Raw genomic sequence first — 16942 nt, 5'->3', positions numbered from 1 at the left:
AGTTCAAAACCATGGTTATAAGATTTTTCAAGAATTTCTGAGAAAAGGCTGATAAATTTAGCAAGACCTTTGAAGTTATGAAAAAGGACCAACTAGAAATTAAGCTCACTGACTGAAATAAAAAATAATATTCAGAGACCCAACAGTAGACTAGAGGACTGCAAAAATCAAGTCAAAGATTTGAAATACAAAGAAGCAAAAATCACCTAACCAAAAAAACAAAAAGAAAAAAGAATCCAAATATTTGAAGATAGTGTAAGGAGTATCTGGGACAACCTCAAGGGTACCAAAATCTAAATTATGGGGTTATCAGAAGAAGAGAGCAAGATACTGAAATCCTATTTGAAGAAATGACAGAAAACTTCCCCTACCTGGTGAAAGTAATAGATTTTCAAGTCCAGGAAGCACACAGAACCCCAAACTAAAGGAATCCAAAGAGGACTACACCAAGACACATCATAATTAAAATGCCAAGAGCAAAAGACAAAGAGAGAATATTAAAAGCAGTAAGAGAAAAATAGTTAATTACCTACAAAGGAGCACCCATATGATTGTCAGCTGATTTCTCAACAGAAACTATGCAGGCCAGATGGGAGTGGCAAGAAATATTCAAAGTGATGAATAGCAAGAACCTACAACCAAGATTACTCTACCTAGCAAAGCTATCATTCAAAGTTGAAGATCAGATAAAGAGCTTCACAGATAAGAAAAAGCTAAAGGAGTTCATCACTGCCAAACAGAATATCATATGAAATGCTGAAGGGTGAAGGTGAAGGTGAAGGTGAAGGTGAAGGAGGAGGAGGAGGAGGAGGAGGAAGAGGAGGAGGAGGAGGAGGAGAGGAGAAGGAGAAGGAGAAGGAGGAGGAGGAGGAGGAGGAGGAGGAGGAGGAGGAGAAGGAGAAGGAGAGGAGGAGGAGGAGGAGGAGGAGGAGGAGGAGGAGGAGGAGAAGGAGAAGAAGACGACAACAAAAACTACAAACAACAAAGTGACAACAAATACATATCTATCAACAAGTGAACCTAAAAATCAAGTGAATAAAAAGTCTGATAAACAATAAACTGGTGAATATAATAGAATCACGGCATAGAAAGGGAGTGGACTGACAACTCTCAGGGGGAAAAGGGAGTGGGGGGTACGGAAAAATTGTACACCTATGGATGAGGACAGTGGGGGAGGGTAAAGGAAGAAGGTGGGATGGGAACGGGCAGAGGGGAGTTATGGGGGGAAAAAAAGAGGAAAAAATGTAATAATCTGGACAATAAAAATTTATTAGAAAAAAAATAATTATGAATTTATTAGGTTACCTGGAAACCAGATGGCTGAGCCCCAAGTGGTGCCAGCACCCAGTTGGGGGGAAGGAGGGTAGTCAAAGATTTTAAAGGACTCTAGGCTTTTTAAACAGTGAATTCTTTGGGCTGGTCCAGGTCCTGGGCAAGTCCGGAAGGGGAAGTTACTGGTCTCAGCAAATGGAATGTGGTCTAAGCAAAAAGGAATGTTGATTGTGAAATTATCTAAAGGTCAGCTTCCCAGGGGAGGGACTATCCATTCCAATAACTGATCAGACCTGTTAACGAAAAAAAACCATTGAAACCTGTAATGAATTTTTTAAAGAGTTTATTTGAGCCTTACTGTCGACAATTGCCGGGAAGCAGAACCTCAACGGATTGAGATAATGCTCCGAAGAATGGCGGGTTACATTTCTCTATTTATACACTGAAATCAAAGGAGGGACATAGGTGGGTTACATGAAATTCATTGGTGATGGAGTAAGGAGGCGGGAGAAAGCAAAGTGGTGGGAAACTCCTGGGATTGGATAAAAAGTAAAATGATGGCTGTGTACTCAGGTGAGTGCAGGAACAATTAACATGATAAAGAAGGAATTTGAGGCATCTGTCCTGGCACCCATCACATTTGGTTGTTCCCCAGGGGCTCCGGAAAAAGGGAAGTTACAAGTTGCCCAGACATCTCACAGATATGTTATCTTAGAGGCAAAAAGGCAAATGGGCTCAGTAAAGAAGATCTAAATTGATCTTTGTCAGGTGAAATATTGGTCTAGGACATGACTACCCACTATATCCTGTTTGTAGTTAGATATTTAATTTTCAAACCATCTTTTGTGGTTATCTTACGTTTCTGGGTTTGCAAGACTGCCATGCAGGCCTTTCCTGAGCTTGTCAGGTTAGCATGTGGCTTTTTTCTTTCACAGACCTAACTATAATACTATGAGGTAGGTATATCCATTCTTTCCATCTTATACAAGAGGAAAATAGTCGCAGACAAGGCAAGTCACTGGCCCAAAGTTCTCTAGCAAAGCTAGGATTGGAATGGAGGCATTGGACCTCCCTGAAAAAACCACTGATGCTTTTCTGTGTCCACCACACAGCTATGGTCTGGTGTGTCAAAAGCGGCACCAGTGGAAAGTGGATCCGGCCAGCTCTGTGCACACCAAGGTGAAAGGCATAGCGGAGGTGAGAGAGGAGATTCTGGAGAACGGAAAGAAGAAGGAAGTGCTCAGTGTCTTCGACCCGGCAGATTACACCTTCCCTTTGCAGGTGAGCACTGGTCAGCATCCTCCCAGGATGAATTCCTGCTCACTGTCACCAGGGCCTCATTCCCTTGCCCCTGCCGCCAGCCCTGGGACCTAGAGCCTTACTCCAGAAAAGACTGGCCCTATTTAAAAAGCTCTGTGAAAATACCAACGAAGAAAACCTAAAAATTGCAAAACTGGGTCAGATCTAACTGCTCAAAGGAGATGACTCTTAGCTTTATCAAGTCCTCCTGGGCTTCTTAAAATAGCTGTGTGTCCTGGTGCATTTAAACACTACTGGATTCACTCACACTTTGAGTTGCACACTGCTCTTTAGGAGCAGGGCCAGGGAGTCAGCAAGGTCTGCCTAGATTGAGGACAAAGAACTCCCTGCCTGGAGAGGACCAGCCCTTCTGTATTGTTTGTGTGGCACTTTGTCAACAACATGTCTCCGGGAAAACACTCTTGGGGGTTTAAGGAAGGATACAAAGGACAAACAAATAAAGGGTGTGAACCATACAGAAGGGGCATCCGGCTGCCTAAATTGGCAAGAAAATAAAATGAAATTAGAATTATCAAAATGGAGAAGCCAAAGGTGACTGAGAACTGATGGGGGCAGGAGAGACAAAAGGGTCTCTGGGAGCTGGATAGTTTTACAAAACCATAAAATTTAAGCTGCTATCTGTTGCTAACAGTGGGTCATTAAATTCTCCCGTTATTTCCCAGGTGGTAGGGTGCCCTATTGTCCTTTTATTAAATAACAGATAATCTGACAGCAGTCTGATGAAGCCAACAAACACCCCCAGTTCTGCCTCCTAAGGCCTCATGAGTTTCAATTTAATGGGTTTTTCCTGGGAAGCTGGGATGGAAAAGGAATCCTCAATCAGTTTCCATGTGCCTCTGCTCTCTCTCGGCACAGCAGGGTGGCTCATCCAGCTTTGATTATTAAGCCCTCCGTGTAGTTCCAGGTTTGCTCTCAGCCCCTGATTTCCACACTGAAGTTTAGCAGGGTGGAAGGGTTCTCCCACAGACACTTAGCAAGCTGGATAATTAAGATTAAACAGTTCTGTTCTCAAAGGCTTTGCATTGAACTTCTCTCCTTTTCTCCACAGGAGAATTCCTTCTTTGTGATGACAAACTTTCTCAAGACAAAGGGCCAGGTGCGGGGGTTGTGTCCAGAGGTAAGGAAGGGACCCAGAGCAGTTAGATTGGCGAAAAGAGTTCTGGAGGAGACACAGGCAAGAGAAAGGGCGGGGGAATGTGGGAATTGAGATCTGATATGTCTTCCAGCTGGCAAACATTCCTGAGCCTCCTTTGTTGAGTGTGGGTCTGGGCAGTTGGAAGACACTGCAGTTCTCTCTCTGGAGCCTCTCATCTTTGCCCATCCAGTCTCCAGCTCAGGGACCAGGCACCTGTGCAGGCGAGAGGCCAGCTTCCTCTGTTGCTCCCTCCCGCAAGGCTCCTGAGCACACTGACCTTTGGCATTTGTGCGGCATTTCACATTTCAGTGGAGCCTCACAAATTTCGGAGGGTAATGGCATTCCCATCTCCATTTTACAGTCAGATGCAAATCAGAGGTTAGTTGATCTCCTCTAGGTCACCCAGCTTGCTAGAGGCAGAGTTCTGCTTAGAATTCAAATGTCTGCCATTGTCCACTCAGGTAATGCATGTGCAGGGATCATCCCAGCACCTAGGGGCGCAGCACTGAGATGCTATGGAGCAGGTCTCCTGCCTGTGGGAGGACCAGCCTTGCCTGTGGATCTTGCTCATCAGCCCACACAGGTGACAAGGTCTGAGTGTCTGAGAGCTCAGGGTAGATGTGCTCTCTCCTATGACAGTCTTCGCCATTGTGTCCACCTAAACCTGGAGCCAGGCAAACATTCCCTTGGATCTGTATCAATAATGCTCATCTCATCTTCACAGCAACCACTTCAGGCAGACCTGTTCACCCCCCTTTTACAGAGGAGGAAACTGAGGCTGAGAGAGGTGCAATGACTTGACCAGTGTCATGCAGCTAGACATTGGTGCAGAGGCCCTGCTGAATCTCCATAAAAGCCCCGCACTGCACAGGAGATAATGAGCAGCGGCGATTTTCTTAGCGGCTGTGTCACATCCTGCTCTCCCTAAGACTGGCTAGTGAACCTGCTCCTGAGGAAATGGGAAGTTGAATACAGAAGCCAAGTAATCACATTTCTCTTTTCCTTCTTCTGTCCTCCGCTATCAGTCCGGAGACCTCGTTTTCTCAGGCCAGGAGACAGGGTCGGCTGGCGCCCCTTATTTCCACATTTACTGCTGAGCCTTAATTTGCTTCATTCAGTACTGCAGCCACAGAGCTGCTTGGACCAGGCCTCTGGCTCTGTAAAACAAGGGCTGTCCGTGCCAGTGGCCCCCAGGCTACTCTGACTTCTGCATTTAAAATTTTATTTTTAGTTTTTATTGAGCTATAATTATATCCCACAAAACCCACCATTTTATTTTATTTTTAAATATATTTTTACTAGAGGCCTGGTGCACAAAATTCGTGCATGGGATGGGGGGGGGGGGTGAGGGGTGGTGTCCCTCAGCCCAGCCTGTACCCTCTCCAATCTGGGACCCCCTTGAGGGATGTTAAACTGCCGGTTTAGACCCTATCCTGATGGGTAGTAACACATTCCTCTCACAATCCAAGACTGCTGATTCCCAACTGCTCGCCTGCCTGCCTTCCTGATTGCTCCTAAACCTTTCTGCCTGCCAGCCTGATCACCCCCTAACCACTCCCATGCCAGCCTAATTGGTGTTTAACTGCTCCCCTGCCAGCCTGTTTGCCCCCAACTTTGCTCCTCTGCCAGCCTGGTGACCCCTAACAGCCCTCCCCTACAGGGTTGATTGCTTCCAATTGCCCTTCCTTGCAGACCTGATCCCTCTCAACTGCCCTCCCTTGCAGGCCTGGTGCCTCCCAACTGCCCACCCCAGCTGGCCATTTTGTGGTGGCCATCTTGTGTCCACATGGGAGCAAGATCTTTGACCACATGGGAGCAGCCATCTTGTGTGTTGGAGTGATGGTCAATCTGCATATTACTCTTTTATTAGATAGGATAGAGGCCTGGTGCATGGGTGGGGGCCGGCTGGTTTATGCTGAAGGGTGTCCCGGATCAGGGTTGGGGTTCCCTTGTGGTGTGTGATGGCCTGGGTGAGGGGCCTGTGGTGGTTTTCAGGCTAGCCACATCCCCTGGCGGCCCAAGCAAAGGCCCTGTTTATCTGGAATTTATTTACCTTCTACAATTGAAACTTTGTAGCCTGGAGTGGAGCCAAGCCCCCTGCTCACTCCGCTGCCTCCATTTCTGTTTGGTTTTAGTTTTATGTATGTTCTATAATTGAAACTTTGTATCCTTGAGTAGATGCCTAGGCCAGCCAGGGCAGGTGGAAAGCTTGGTTTCCTCCATTGCCGGGGGCAACCCTAGCCTGCTCTATCCAGCTCCATGGCTGCCGCCATTTTTCTTGGGATTTATCTTCTATAATTGAAACTTTGTATCCTTGAGTGGAGGCCTAGGCCAGCTAGGGCAGGCGGGAAGCTTGGCTTCCATTGCCAGGGAAACCCAAGCCTCTCAACTGCTCTCTGTGGCTGCAGCCATCTTGGTTGTGGTTAATTTGCGTACTCACTCTGATTGGCTGGTGGGTATGGTTTGAGCAGAGTGATGGTTAATTTGCATATTACTCTTTTATTAGGTAGGATTGATTTCAGAGAGGAAGGGAGAGGGAGAGAGAGAAAAAAACAACAATTGATTGGCTTCTTCCTGCATGTCCCACACTGGAAATTGAGCCCATAACCCAGGCATGTGACCTGACTGGGAATCCAACCATGACCTCCAGGTTCATAGATTGATGCTCAACAACTGAGCCATGCCGGCCAGGCAAAAACCTCCCATTTTAAAGTATATAGCCCTAGCTGGTTTGGCTCAGCAGATAAGAGTGTCAACCTGCTGAAGCATCCCAGGTTCGATTCCAGCCAAGGCCACATGCCCGGATTGTGGGCTCGATCCCCAGTAGGGGGTGTGCAGGAGGCAGCCAATCAATGATTCTTTCCTATCATTGATGTTTCTATCTCTCTCGCTCCCTCTCCCTTCCTCTCTGAAATCAATAAAGACATGTGTGTGTGTGTATTTTTTAAAAAAAAGAATCACTGCTAAAAAAAAAAAAATTAAAGTGTACAATTCAGTGGTTTAGTACATTCAAAACATTGTGCAACTATCACCATTTCAGAACATTTCCTCACCCTAAAAAGACACCTCATACCCATTAGCAGTCTCTCCCCATCTCCCCTTCCCCACTGATCTGCTTTTTGTCTCTATGGATTTGCCTAGTCTGGATTTTTTTAAAATATATTTTATTGATTTTTTACAGAGAGGAATGGGAGAGGAATAGAGAGTTAGAAACAACAATGAGAGAGAAACATTGATCAGCTGCCTCCTGCACACACACACACACACACACACACACACACACACCACTGGGGATGTACTGCAACCAAGGTACATGCCCTTGACCGGAATCGAACCTGGGACCCTTCAGTCCGCAGGCTAATGCTCTATCCATCGAGCCAAACCAGCTAGGGCTACTACACTGTTTTTAAGGTTTGCCAATGTTGTAGCATAAGCCAGTAGCATTTCATTCCTTTTCATGGTTGAATAATATTCCAGTGTATAAATGTACTACATTTATCTGACCACTCATTAATTAATGAATATTTGGGTTGTTTATATTTTTTTGGCTATTATTACTTGCTGTGTCCATCTGTGTACAAGTTTTTGTGCAGACAAAGGACAGCTGTTTTTCTGTATTTTAGGGACACTCAATACTCACTCCTCACTTCCCTGTCCTTCTCTTGGCAGTACCCTTCCCAAAGGACACGCTGTTCCTCTGACAGGGATTGTAAAAATGGATGGCTGGACCCGCAGAGCGAAGGTACATTCTGTCTCTTTTGGGGACCATGGGGATGAATGGTCTGGCATCCTTGTGACATTGGCAGAGTCTTAAAGTTGAGATATTTTACTCTGACTCTCAGCTGCCTTTCCACCCTCAGCAGACATTGAGTGGGTCTATGTCTGCTCCATGCCTTGGTTGTGTCCTCAGAGGATGAGCTGTTGATGTGAATGTGACGTTAATTCCCCAGTGAGGAGGAGAGCTCCTAAAAAACTTGCAAAATTAGCACCTTCAGGGTTCACCTGATGGAAAAATCAAATGGCTTATATAGCATCATCTGAGTATTCTGAGCTTTCTGTACTGAATTTCCATAAAGGTTGAGGAGCTTGAACTTGTATCACTATGACACCCGAGGACCATACACGAATTAACCTGCAGAATTTCCTTCTCCTGTTTTGTTCTGCTTTTTAATATATTTTTAAATTGATTTCAGAGAGAGATAGAAACATCAGTTAAAAGATAAATCATTGATCCACTGCCTCCTACACGCCCCACATTGGGGATTAAATCCACAACCGAAGCATGTGCCCTGACCAGGAATCCAACCCTGGCCTCCTGGTTCATAGGTCAATGTTCCATAGGTCAATGATCAACCACTGAGCTATGACAGCCAGGCTCCATGTTTCCTGGTTTAACTGATAGGGCACATGATAATAAAGTTACTACATAAAAGAATAAAAAGTATCAGTGGTTATAAAACACACATTAAGGGCCTATGAATGTTGTTGCATTCTTATTCCATGATACATGTGTGTCTGAGTTAGTATAGAGATCATTTTAACATTACTTGCTATTTAACTATGCCCTCAGGAATCTTTAACTGATCTGATGCTCCAGGAAGCTGTTTTGTTGTTGTTGTTAATTGTCACCTGAGGATATTTTTCATTGATTTTTAGAAAGTGGAAGGGAGTCAGGGAGGGATGAAGGGAGAGAGAAAGAAACATCAATATGAAAGAGACACATCAATCGGTTGCCCTCTGAACACACCTGGACCAGGGCTAGGGATTGAACCTGCAACCCAGGTATGTGCCCTTGACTGGGAATCGAACCCACAATCTTTAGTGCACTGGCTGACGCTCTAATCACTGAACCACCGACCAAGGCAAGATGCACCATGTTTATTCCGCAACTTTGCACATCCCTGGCACATGCTGTACACTTCTTGAGGGACTCACATGCCAAATAAGAAGCCAAGTTCTAGTCAATTTTCCCAGTTGAGAGAATACAGCCTGTAAGGCTCCCTTCTCAGACATCTTTCTTTCAAAGAAGTCAAACAAGCCAACAGCATCCATGGTCTTTCTATGTTCTCTCTACCATTCAATGTGTTGCTTGGTCAGCTTAATAAGCTTGTGGTTTCATGGAAACTCAAACTGCTTGAGCTGAAACTGATACTTGCTTGGATTGAGAGTTTCCTCCCATGTTCTTTCACACATGTGCTTCTGTGACCATTAACCCCGCAGGAATCCAGACCGGAAAGTGTGTAGTGTATAATCAGACAATCAGGACCTGTGAAGTCTCTGCCTGGTGTCCCACCGAGGCATTGGAAGAGCCCCCCGGGTAAGTTGCAGGGTGGGGTCTGACCCGTGCCCTCGGCAGTGAGTCGGTGAGACCTTGCCAGGCGCTGATCTAGCTTCTCTTCTCAGGGTGGTCCCACAACATTCTGGGTCCTACTGGCTTGGGGATCCCATGCCAGGCACACTGGTGGTCTCTGGGAGGGCCATGCTAGTTAAAATATTGAAATAATTCTGTACTAATTGGTAAATAGCTACTTCCCTGAATATCCTAGGGTGCCCCTGCCTCCTTTCTGTGCCAACATGTTCCAGGGCACCTCCAGACCATACTCCAGTGCTACAGCAGGGTCCATTCTGACTATTCAGTGTCCATACTCAGAGATTAGGATGGGGAAGTGACAGGGAGGGAAAAAAGAAAAAAAAAAAAAAGGAAGAGGAAAGGAAGGAAAAGAAATGGAAGGGATGCAGAGAAAGTTTTCTTAAATAATCACAGTGAAAGCCTGGCCAGCAATGCTCAGTGATTGAGGGTTGACCTATGAACCAGGAGGTCACGGTTCAATTCCTGGTCAGTGCACATGCCCCAGTTGTAGGCTTGATCTCCAGTAGGGGCATGCAGGAGTCAGGTGAATAATGATTCTCTCTCATTATTGATGTTTCCCTTTCTCTCTCCCTCTCCTTCCCTCTCTGAGGTCAATAAAAATGTGTGTGTGTATATATATATATATATATATATATATATATATATATATATATATTTTTTTTTTTTTTTTTTTTTTTTTTTAATGATCACAGTGACAGATTTGGTGGTCCCTGTAGTGACTCTTCTCTCTCTTCTTTTTTTTTAAATATATTTTATTGATTTTTTTTTCTTTTAAAAAATAATGTTTTAATTAATTTTTTTGAGAAAGGAGGGGAAAAGGAGAGATAGAAATATCCATGAGAAAGAAACATCACACTGATTGGCTGCCTCCTGCATGCCCACTTCTGGGGATCAAGCCTACAGCCCAGGCATGCGCCCTGACCTGGAATTGAACCAGTGACCTCTTGGTGTATGGGGTTGATGCTCAACCACTGAGCAACACTAGCTCGCCAGTGACTTCTCTTTAATATACAGGGTCAGGTCCAAAGGCAAAACTCGATTTAAATCTCAGAAATCATAGGGACTGATGAACTTCAGCAAAGAATAGAGAGACCTAGATTCAAATCCTGACTCTAGTACTTCTTTGTGATTTTGGGCAAATTGCTTAAACTTTCTGAACTTTAATTTCCTCCTTTGTAAGTTGATGATAATATTATAATTGCACCTACCTCAGTGGGCTAATGAGAGAATTAAATGAGATACTTGCATTGTGATTGCAAAGTGAGCACAGTGTCTGGGATATAGTAACTGCTCAATAATACATACACACACACACACACACACACACAATCTGCCCATAGAAGTTTGGTGCTTCTAGACTAGCAGTGTCCATGAAACTTTCCATAATGATGGAAATGTTCTCTTTCTGTGCTGTCTGATATGGTGGCCACATGTGGCTATTGAGCACTTGAAATGTAGCTACTACAACTGAGCCACTGAATTTAATTTCATTTAAATGTAATTAGTCACACTTGCCTAGGGATGTTGGACTATCCTGGACAGCACAGCATTAGACAAATGTGACTCAGGATCACACCATCAGAACCTGTGGGGCAAAGAGTTTCCCAAATTAACTTTTTAGAAGGTCCAGAAAAAGGTTCCCAATATTAGAATAGGAAGCACTACGCAGTGTCAGCCTGTCTTACCCTCAATCAGTTAATGGCACCACTCAGGTTCATTTCTAGGTCAAAGAAGATTCATTATCAAAGAAGGAATTGCTCAGGGACATTAGCCTACACCCAGGTCATCCCGGGCAAGGGGCCTCTTGGTTGTCCGTGGTTTTTAGTCCTGGATCTGCCACCAATTCATTCACCAGATAAATACCATGCATCTCCAAGCTGCTGCTGCAATTCTACATGACCTTGGGCAAGCAAGTTCTTGAACTTGTTTCCTCATATGTCATAGGAGCATAGGTTCTAGAATGACTAAAATGATTCATGTAATCATTCATTCCTTCAACACATCTATGACCATGTAGTAGTTGTTAGATATTCATTTCATGTGTAACTATATACAAGAGGCTGTGCTAAATTTTCCCCAAAATACATTTTTATTGATTTCAGAGAGAAAAGAGAGAGGGTAAGATAGAAATATCCATGATGAGAGAGAATCATTAATCATCTGCCTCCTGCACAATCCACACTGGGGATTGAGCCCACAGTCTGGAAATCAAACCATGACCTCCTGGTTCATAGGTCGACACTCAACCACTGAACAACACTGGTCAGGTGAGGCTGTGCTAAATGTTATGTAAAATACAAAATGACTCAGATAAGGCTCTTGCAATCTAATAGAAGGATAGATGTGTGTGTAGAGTTATAATTCAAGGTGGAAAACTGTTAAGTATCATGAGAGAAAAATAAAGGGCTTTGATCCTTAAAGTTTCAGGATCCTATAGTCCTCTAGTTCTAATTAGAATGTTGCCTAGGAAGCATGAGATCTAGAATGCTCTAAAGACATATGATCCAGCACATTGCAGGCATTTGTCATAAATAAGATTTTCTTTTGTGCAAGTGACAGATACACAATTTAAACTGGCTTCAGAAAAAGAGTGTAACTTTTTTGTTGTGTTTTTGACTCCTGACCATGAGAAGTCCAGAAGTATGGCTTCAAGTAAAACTTGTTACAGGCTTCAAATGATGTCATCAAGATTCTCTCTCTTCCTCCCCGAAAGTTATTCTTTCTTCCATTTTAGCTCTCTTCACTCTGTGGTGTGGGGGATCTCCAGGTTTTTACTCTCCGTACTACTAAAAGTTCAAAAGAAAATTACTCTCTTCTTGCCCCTACCCCCCCACCCCCAATAGTTCCTATAAAAGCCCTGGAATGTTCTCACTGGCCCAAGTCACATGACAATATGAACCTATCACTGCGGCCAAGGAGGTTGGATTACACTATATGGCAGCTCTGGTTCACTTGCACACTCAAGGAGCTGTAGGGATGAGCAGGACATGGACTTATCCCCATCCAGCCCTCTGAGCTGAGAGTGGAAGAGACCTGGCTTCCCCAAAGGGAGAGAATTGAAGGGTTACTGATGGAGAAGGAATGGATGCTGAATAGGCAAAAATTAGACAGTCCCAAATAAAGCCAGAGTTGGGCTCTGCAAATCCTAGAATAAAAAGCAGATTGTTCTTGGTGCCCTCTTCCAGTTCTCTCCACCCTGTACTTAATTTTTTTAATCCTCATCTGAAGATATTTTTCCACTGATTTTGAGAGAGAGGGAAAGACAAAGAGAAATATCAATGTGAGAGAAACACATTGATTGGTTGCCTCCCACACACAGTCTGAACAGGGCCTGGACAGGGGAGGAGCCTGCAACCGAAATTGGACTTGGGACCCTTTGGTCTGCAGGCTGGCACTCTATCCACTAAGCCAAACCAGCTAGGGCCCAGCTGCACCTTTTTATTCCACTGCCAGTTCTCTCCATCTTTAAGAGACTGTTAACTGCATAAGTACAAAAACCTTAACTATCTTGTTTATCACTATATCCCCAACACCCAGTCTCATGCTCAGTCCAATAATTACTTGTCAAATAAATAGATAGAAGGATGGTGTGTAGACCTTCCTGCAGTCTAGAATTTGGGCTCCTCTAACTCATGCAGAATTCCATGCTACACAGGGCCTCTAGGAGAATGACTGACAGAATCAACTACGTGTGTGGCCCTGTGCTAAAGGATGGGGAAGTCAAGATAAGAAAATTATGGTCCCAGCCCTTCAGGAACACCAGCCTTTTAGGAAAGATTTAAGGGGGTATGATGGAGTTGGCTTGTACCTCGTCTGAGCCAATTATGTGCATCCCTTCCGAACTCCAAGTTCAATGATGTCCCATTGGTAGCCTGAAATCAGACATGGTGGGAGTATTATACCACAATAATCAGTAAATGCAACAAACCAGAGCTTTTTGTGTGTGTTTTTCTCCCAAAGAGCAGGTTGCTTTATCAGCGCACCATGGCACATACCTAAACATAATTACAGTATATCAGACTGTGAGAACTGCCATGGGGTCTCATCTCCCAATAAGAAGGAAGAAATTCTTACTGGAGAAGCTGGAGACTTTTAGAACGTTTTGCCAACTAGATTGTATTTCTCTTCACTCATTGCAATAACCCAAGCAAGAGACCGGAAGTGCTGGTCCCACTGGCCCACAGCCTCCCTCTGTCCCACTGGCCCACAGCCTCCCTCTGTCCCACAATTGATCTCCATTGTGGCATGTCTCTCACTCAGGCCTGCGCTCTTGAACAATGCTGAAAACTTCACTGTGTTCATCCAGAATAATATTCACTTCCATGACCACAATTACACCACGTAAGTGCCCAGAGTATCTGATCATATTGTTATCTACTGCTGTGCAACAAATTACCCAGAGTTAGAAACTTAAAACAACAAACATCTATTACCAGTTTCTGTAGACCGGAAATCTGGGAAAGGCTTGCCTGGGCGGTTCTGGCTCGAGGCCTCTCAGGCTGAGCTGTCAATGAGGCTGGAGTCACTCCAGGCTTGACTGGGACTGGAGAATCCAAGCTACTCATGAGGTTGTTGGCAGGAGGGCTCAGTTCCCCAGCATGTGGGTGGGCCTCCCCCTGGCACTGCCTGAGAGTTCTTAGGACACAGCCACCAGCTTTCCCCAGAGCAAATGATCAAAGAGAGACAGAGAGAAAGTAAGCAAGACAGTAACCAAGATGGAAGTCGCCGTCTTTTATAACCTAACCTTGGAAGTGACACACCATCACTTCTGCCATATGCTACTGGTCACAGACCAATCCTGCTACTACGTGGGAGGGGACTACACAGGGGTATAAATACACAGAGGTGGGGGCCCTCATGGAGCCCAGTCACCACACTGGCTCATTCCTATGCATGCTTTCAATGGAGGTATTTGTTTGCTTTTCATTATGTGCAGGAGTAACGTCTGGCCAGATTTAAACATCAATTGCACCTTTCACAAGACTCAGAATCCACAGTGTCCTAATTTCCGACTAGGAGATATCTTCCGAGAAACAGGAGAAGACTTTTCAGAAGTGGCAATTAAGGTTGGTGGTGCCTTCGTACCGTGAGGTTTGTGGGGAAGTTGTGTCAGGAGAATGGAAGGTGTCAAATGGCCAAGGTGCTGAGCCACTGGGTCTTAATAATATGGTTCCCTTTATTGAACATTTAGTAAATCCATGCATGATGCCAAGTACTTTCCAAACAATCCTAGGAGATACTTGGTACATTAATTTCCTGAGGCTGCTATAATAAGTGACCACAACTTGGTGGCTTAAATTAATTAATTAATTAATTAATTAATTATTTAGAGATATTTGCTATTCCACTTATTTACGCATTCACTGGTTGATTCTTATAATTGCCCTTGCCATCTTTTTAATTGTCTGATTTGATTATAGCTATGTCAGTTGGGTGAAGTATCTCATTGATTGTGATTTTGATTTGCGTTTCCCTAGTGACTAGAGATATTGAACACGTACATATCCTTATTGAGCATTTGTGTACCTTCTTTGTAGAAATGTCTACTCAAATTTTCTTGTATTGGGACAACACTCTAACCAACTGAGCCACCAGACAGGGCAACACACATTTTTTTACATTCTGGAGATCTGAAGTCCAAGTCCGTTTTACTGGGCCGAAATCAGGTTAGCAACGAGGTGAGGCTCCCACCAAAGGCTCCAGAGGAGAATCCATTCCCTCGCCTTTTCCACCTCCAGAGCTAAATTCCTTGCATTTCCTGGATCTTTGGATGATGAGTGACAAAAGCATTAGATAGTCACTATAGTATGTAGAGTGCTTGGTTTAGTGCCTGGCAATAAATAACAATTGTGATTATTCTGTATTATTTCTCCTTTCTCCAAGTCAGAGGCAGCCAATTTCATATTGCTATATCCCTAGCTTCTAGCATGCTGTCTCGAAATGCCATATTTCATGATTCAAAGACTTTTTTCCCCACATTTTAATAGTTCTGAAATCAGGAAGTGCTTTCAACTGATGGAGTCTCACATTTAATTGACAGCATTTTCTTCTTAGAGGAACATACAAAAAACTAGAGGCCTGGTGCACAAAATTTGTGCACAGGGAAGGGAGGCAAGGGGGTGGTGTCCCTCAGCCCAACCTGCACCCTCTCCAATCTGGATCCCACAGGCCTACACAGGCAATCAGACATCCCTCTCACAATCCAGGACTGCTGGCTCCCAATCGCTCACCTGCCTGATTGCCCCTAACCACCTCTGCGTGCAAGTCTGTTCACGCCCTAACCATTCCCCTGCCAACTTGATTGATGCCTAACTGCTCTCCTGCCAGCCCAATTGCCCCTAACTGCCGTCCCCTGCTGGCCTGGTTGCCCCCAACTGCCCTCCCCTGCTAGCCCGGTCACCCCTAACTAAACTCCCCTGCAAGTCTGGTCAACCCCAACTGCTCTCCCCTGCTTACCCAGTCATCCCCAACTGCCCTCCCCTGCAGGCCTGGTCACTCCCAACTGCCCCCCGACACTGCAGACCTGGTTGCCCCTAACTGTCCTTTCCTGCTGACCCAGTCACCCTAACTGCCCTCCCCTGATGACCTGGTTGTCCCTAACTGCTCTCTCATGCCATCCTGGTCATCCCCAACTCCTCTTCCCTGCAGGCCTGGTTCCCCCCAACTGCCCTCCCCTGCAGGCCTTGTCCCTCCCAATTGCCCTCCCCAGCAGGCCTGGGTTCCCCCCAACTGCCCTCCCCTGCCAACCTAATCACCCACAATTGCCCTCCCAGCCGGCCATCTTGTGTCCACATTGGGACAGACATCTTTGACCACATGGGGTGGCTATCTTATGTGTTGGAGTGATGGTCAATTTATATATTACCTCTTTATTATATAGGATTATGTCTTATAGGCAACAGAGTTTAAGGTTCAGTGAAGTAAGATTAAATGAAATATGATAGCCAATGCTTAAAATATGTTTTTTGAAAAGAAGTACAAGAGATTCCTTTGATCAGCGATTCTCAACCTGTAGGTCACAACCCCTTTGGAGGCCGAACGACCCTTTCACAGGGGTCGCCTAAGACATTCTGTATATCAGATATTTACATTATGATTCATATTAGTAGCAAAATTACAGTTATGAAGTAGCAACAAAAACAATTTTATGGTTGGTGGGGGGCAAGGGGTCATCACCACATGAGGAACTGTATTTAGGGATCCCAGCATTAGGAAGATTAAGAACCACTGCTTTGGATGTTCAGAGGAGTAAAAGATCACCTTGAATTGAGGATGGGGCGGCTGAAGAAGCATGGAAGTCCTTTCCTTCAGTGATCATCGCTAGGCAGGGAGATGTCTGGTGGCTGCACCCCACGCCCAGCAGGTCTTAGAGATAGCTTCTTGTTGTCTTCCTCAGGGGGGAATCATGGGCATTGATATCTACTGGGACTGCAACCTGGACAGTTGGTTCCATCACTGCCGTCCAAATTACAGTTTCCGGCGTCTTGACAAGATACCTGGTGATTCCTTAAATCCTGGCTTCGAGTTCAGGTAACAGTGCTTGAGATCAGACTGGCTCCCCTTGGCTCCCCAGAGGCCTACCAGATACAGATTTGGTCCTAGTACCTCCAGGGGTCTCATGGCTTCAGTCCCAACTTATCTTTAGCACTTAGAAAATGCCATTCTTTATTCTGAGCTCAGCAATATATTTATAGGACTTTAAAATGACTTTATCTTACATTTCTTTGTGTTTGGGTGAGGGTGGTGGGCTTTTGATACTGACTCAGGCTCCATCATGAAGAACATATTTTTTAATGTTTTTATTGACTTAATTTTTTTTTAAACTGAGGAATGGAAAAGAGAGA

General features: G+C 44.8%; 2 protein-coding genes across 5 annotated transcripts in view; one reads left to right on the top strand and one right to left on the bottom strand.

Moving 5' to 3' along the window:
* IFT81 (intraflagellar transport 81) overlaps positions 1 to 16942 on the bottom strand; it is a 162606-nt gene that overhangs the window by 120008 nt on the left and 25656 nt on the right. The window lies entirely within an intron of this gene.
* The window catches only part of LOC118725483 (P2X purinoceptor 7-like), a 42491-nt gene that overhangs the window by 9432 nt on the left and 16117 nt on the right, over positions 1 to 16942 (top strand). For both annotated transcript variants that reach the window (XM_045585587.1, XM_045585588.1), the window contains exons 2-8: positions 2385 to 2553; positions 3641 to 3709; positions 7397 to 7469; positions 8948 to 9044; positions 13359 to 13439; positions 14035 to 14164; positions 16495 to 16628. In XM_045585587.1, coding sequence (XP_045441543.1) covers positions 2385 to 2553; positions 3641 to 3709; positions 7397 to 7469; positions 8948 to 9044; positions 13359 to 13439; positions 14035 to 14164; positions 16495 to 16628 — 753 coding nt within the window. The remainder of the gene's footprint in view (positions 1 to 2384; positions 2554 to 3640; positions 3710 to 7396; positions 7470 to 8947; positions 9045 to 13358; positions 13440 to 14034; positions 14165 to 16494; positions 16629 to 16942) is intronic.

The sequence above is a fragment of the Pipistrellus kuhlii genome, unplaced genomic scaffold (genome assembly GCF_014108245.1).
Source record: "Pipistrellus kuhlii isolate mPipKuh1 unplaced genomic scaffold, mPipKuh1.p scaffold_m20_p_20, whole genome shotgun sequence".
NCBI classification, from domain to species: Eukaryota; Metazoa; Chordata; class Mammalia; order Chiroptera; family Vespertilionidae; genus Pipistrellus; species Pipistrellus kuhlii.
The sequence above is the reverse complement of the archived record's forward strand: the minus strand, read 5'-3'. Positions and strand labels throughout refer to the sequence as shown.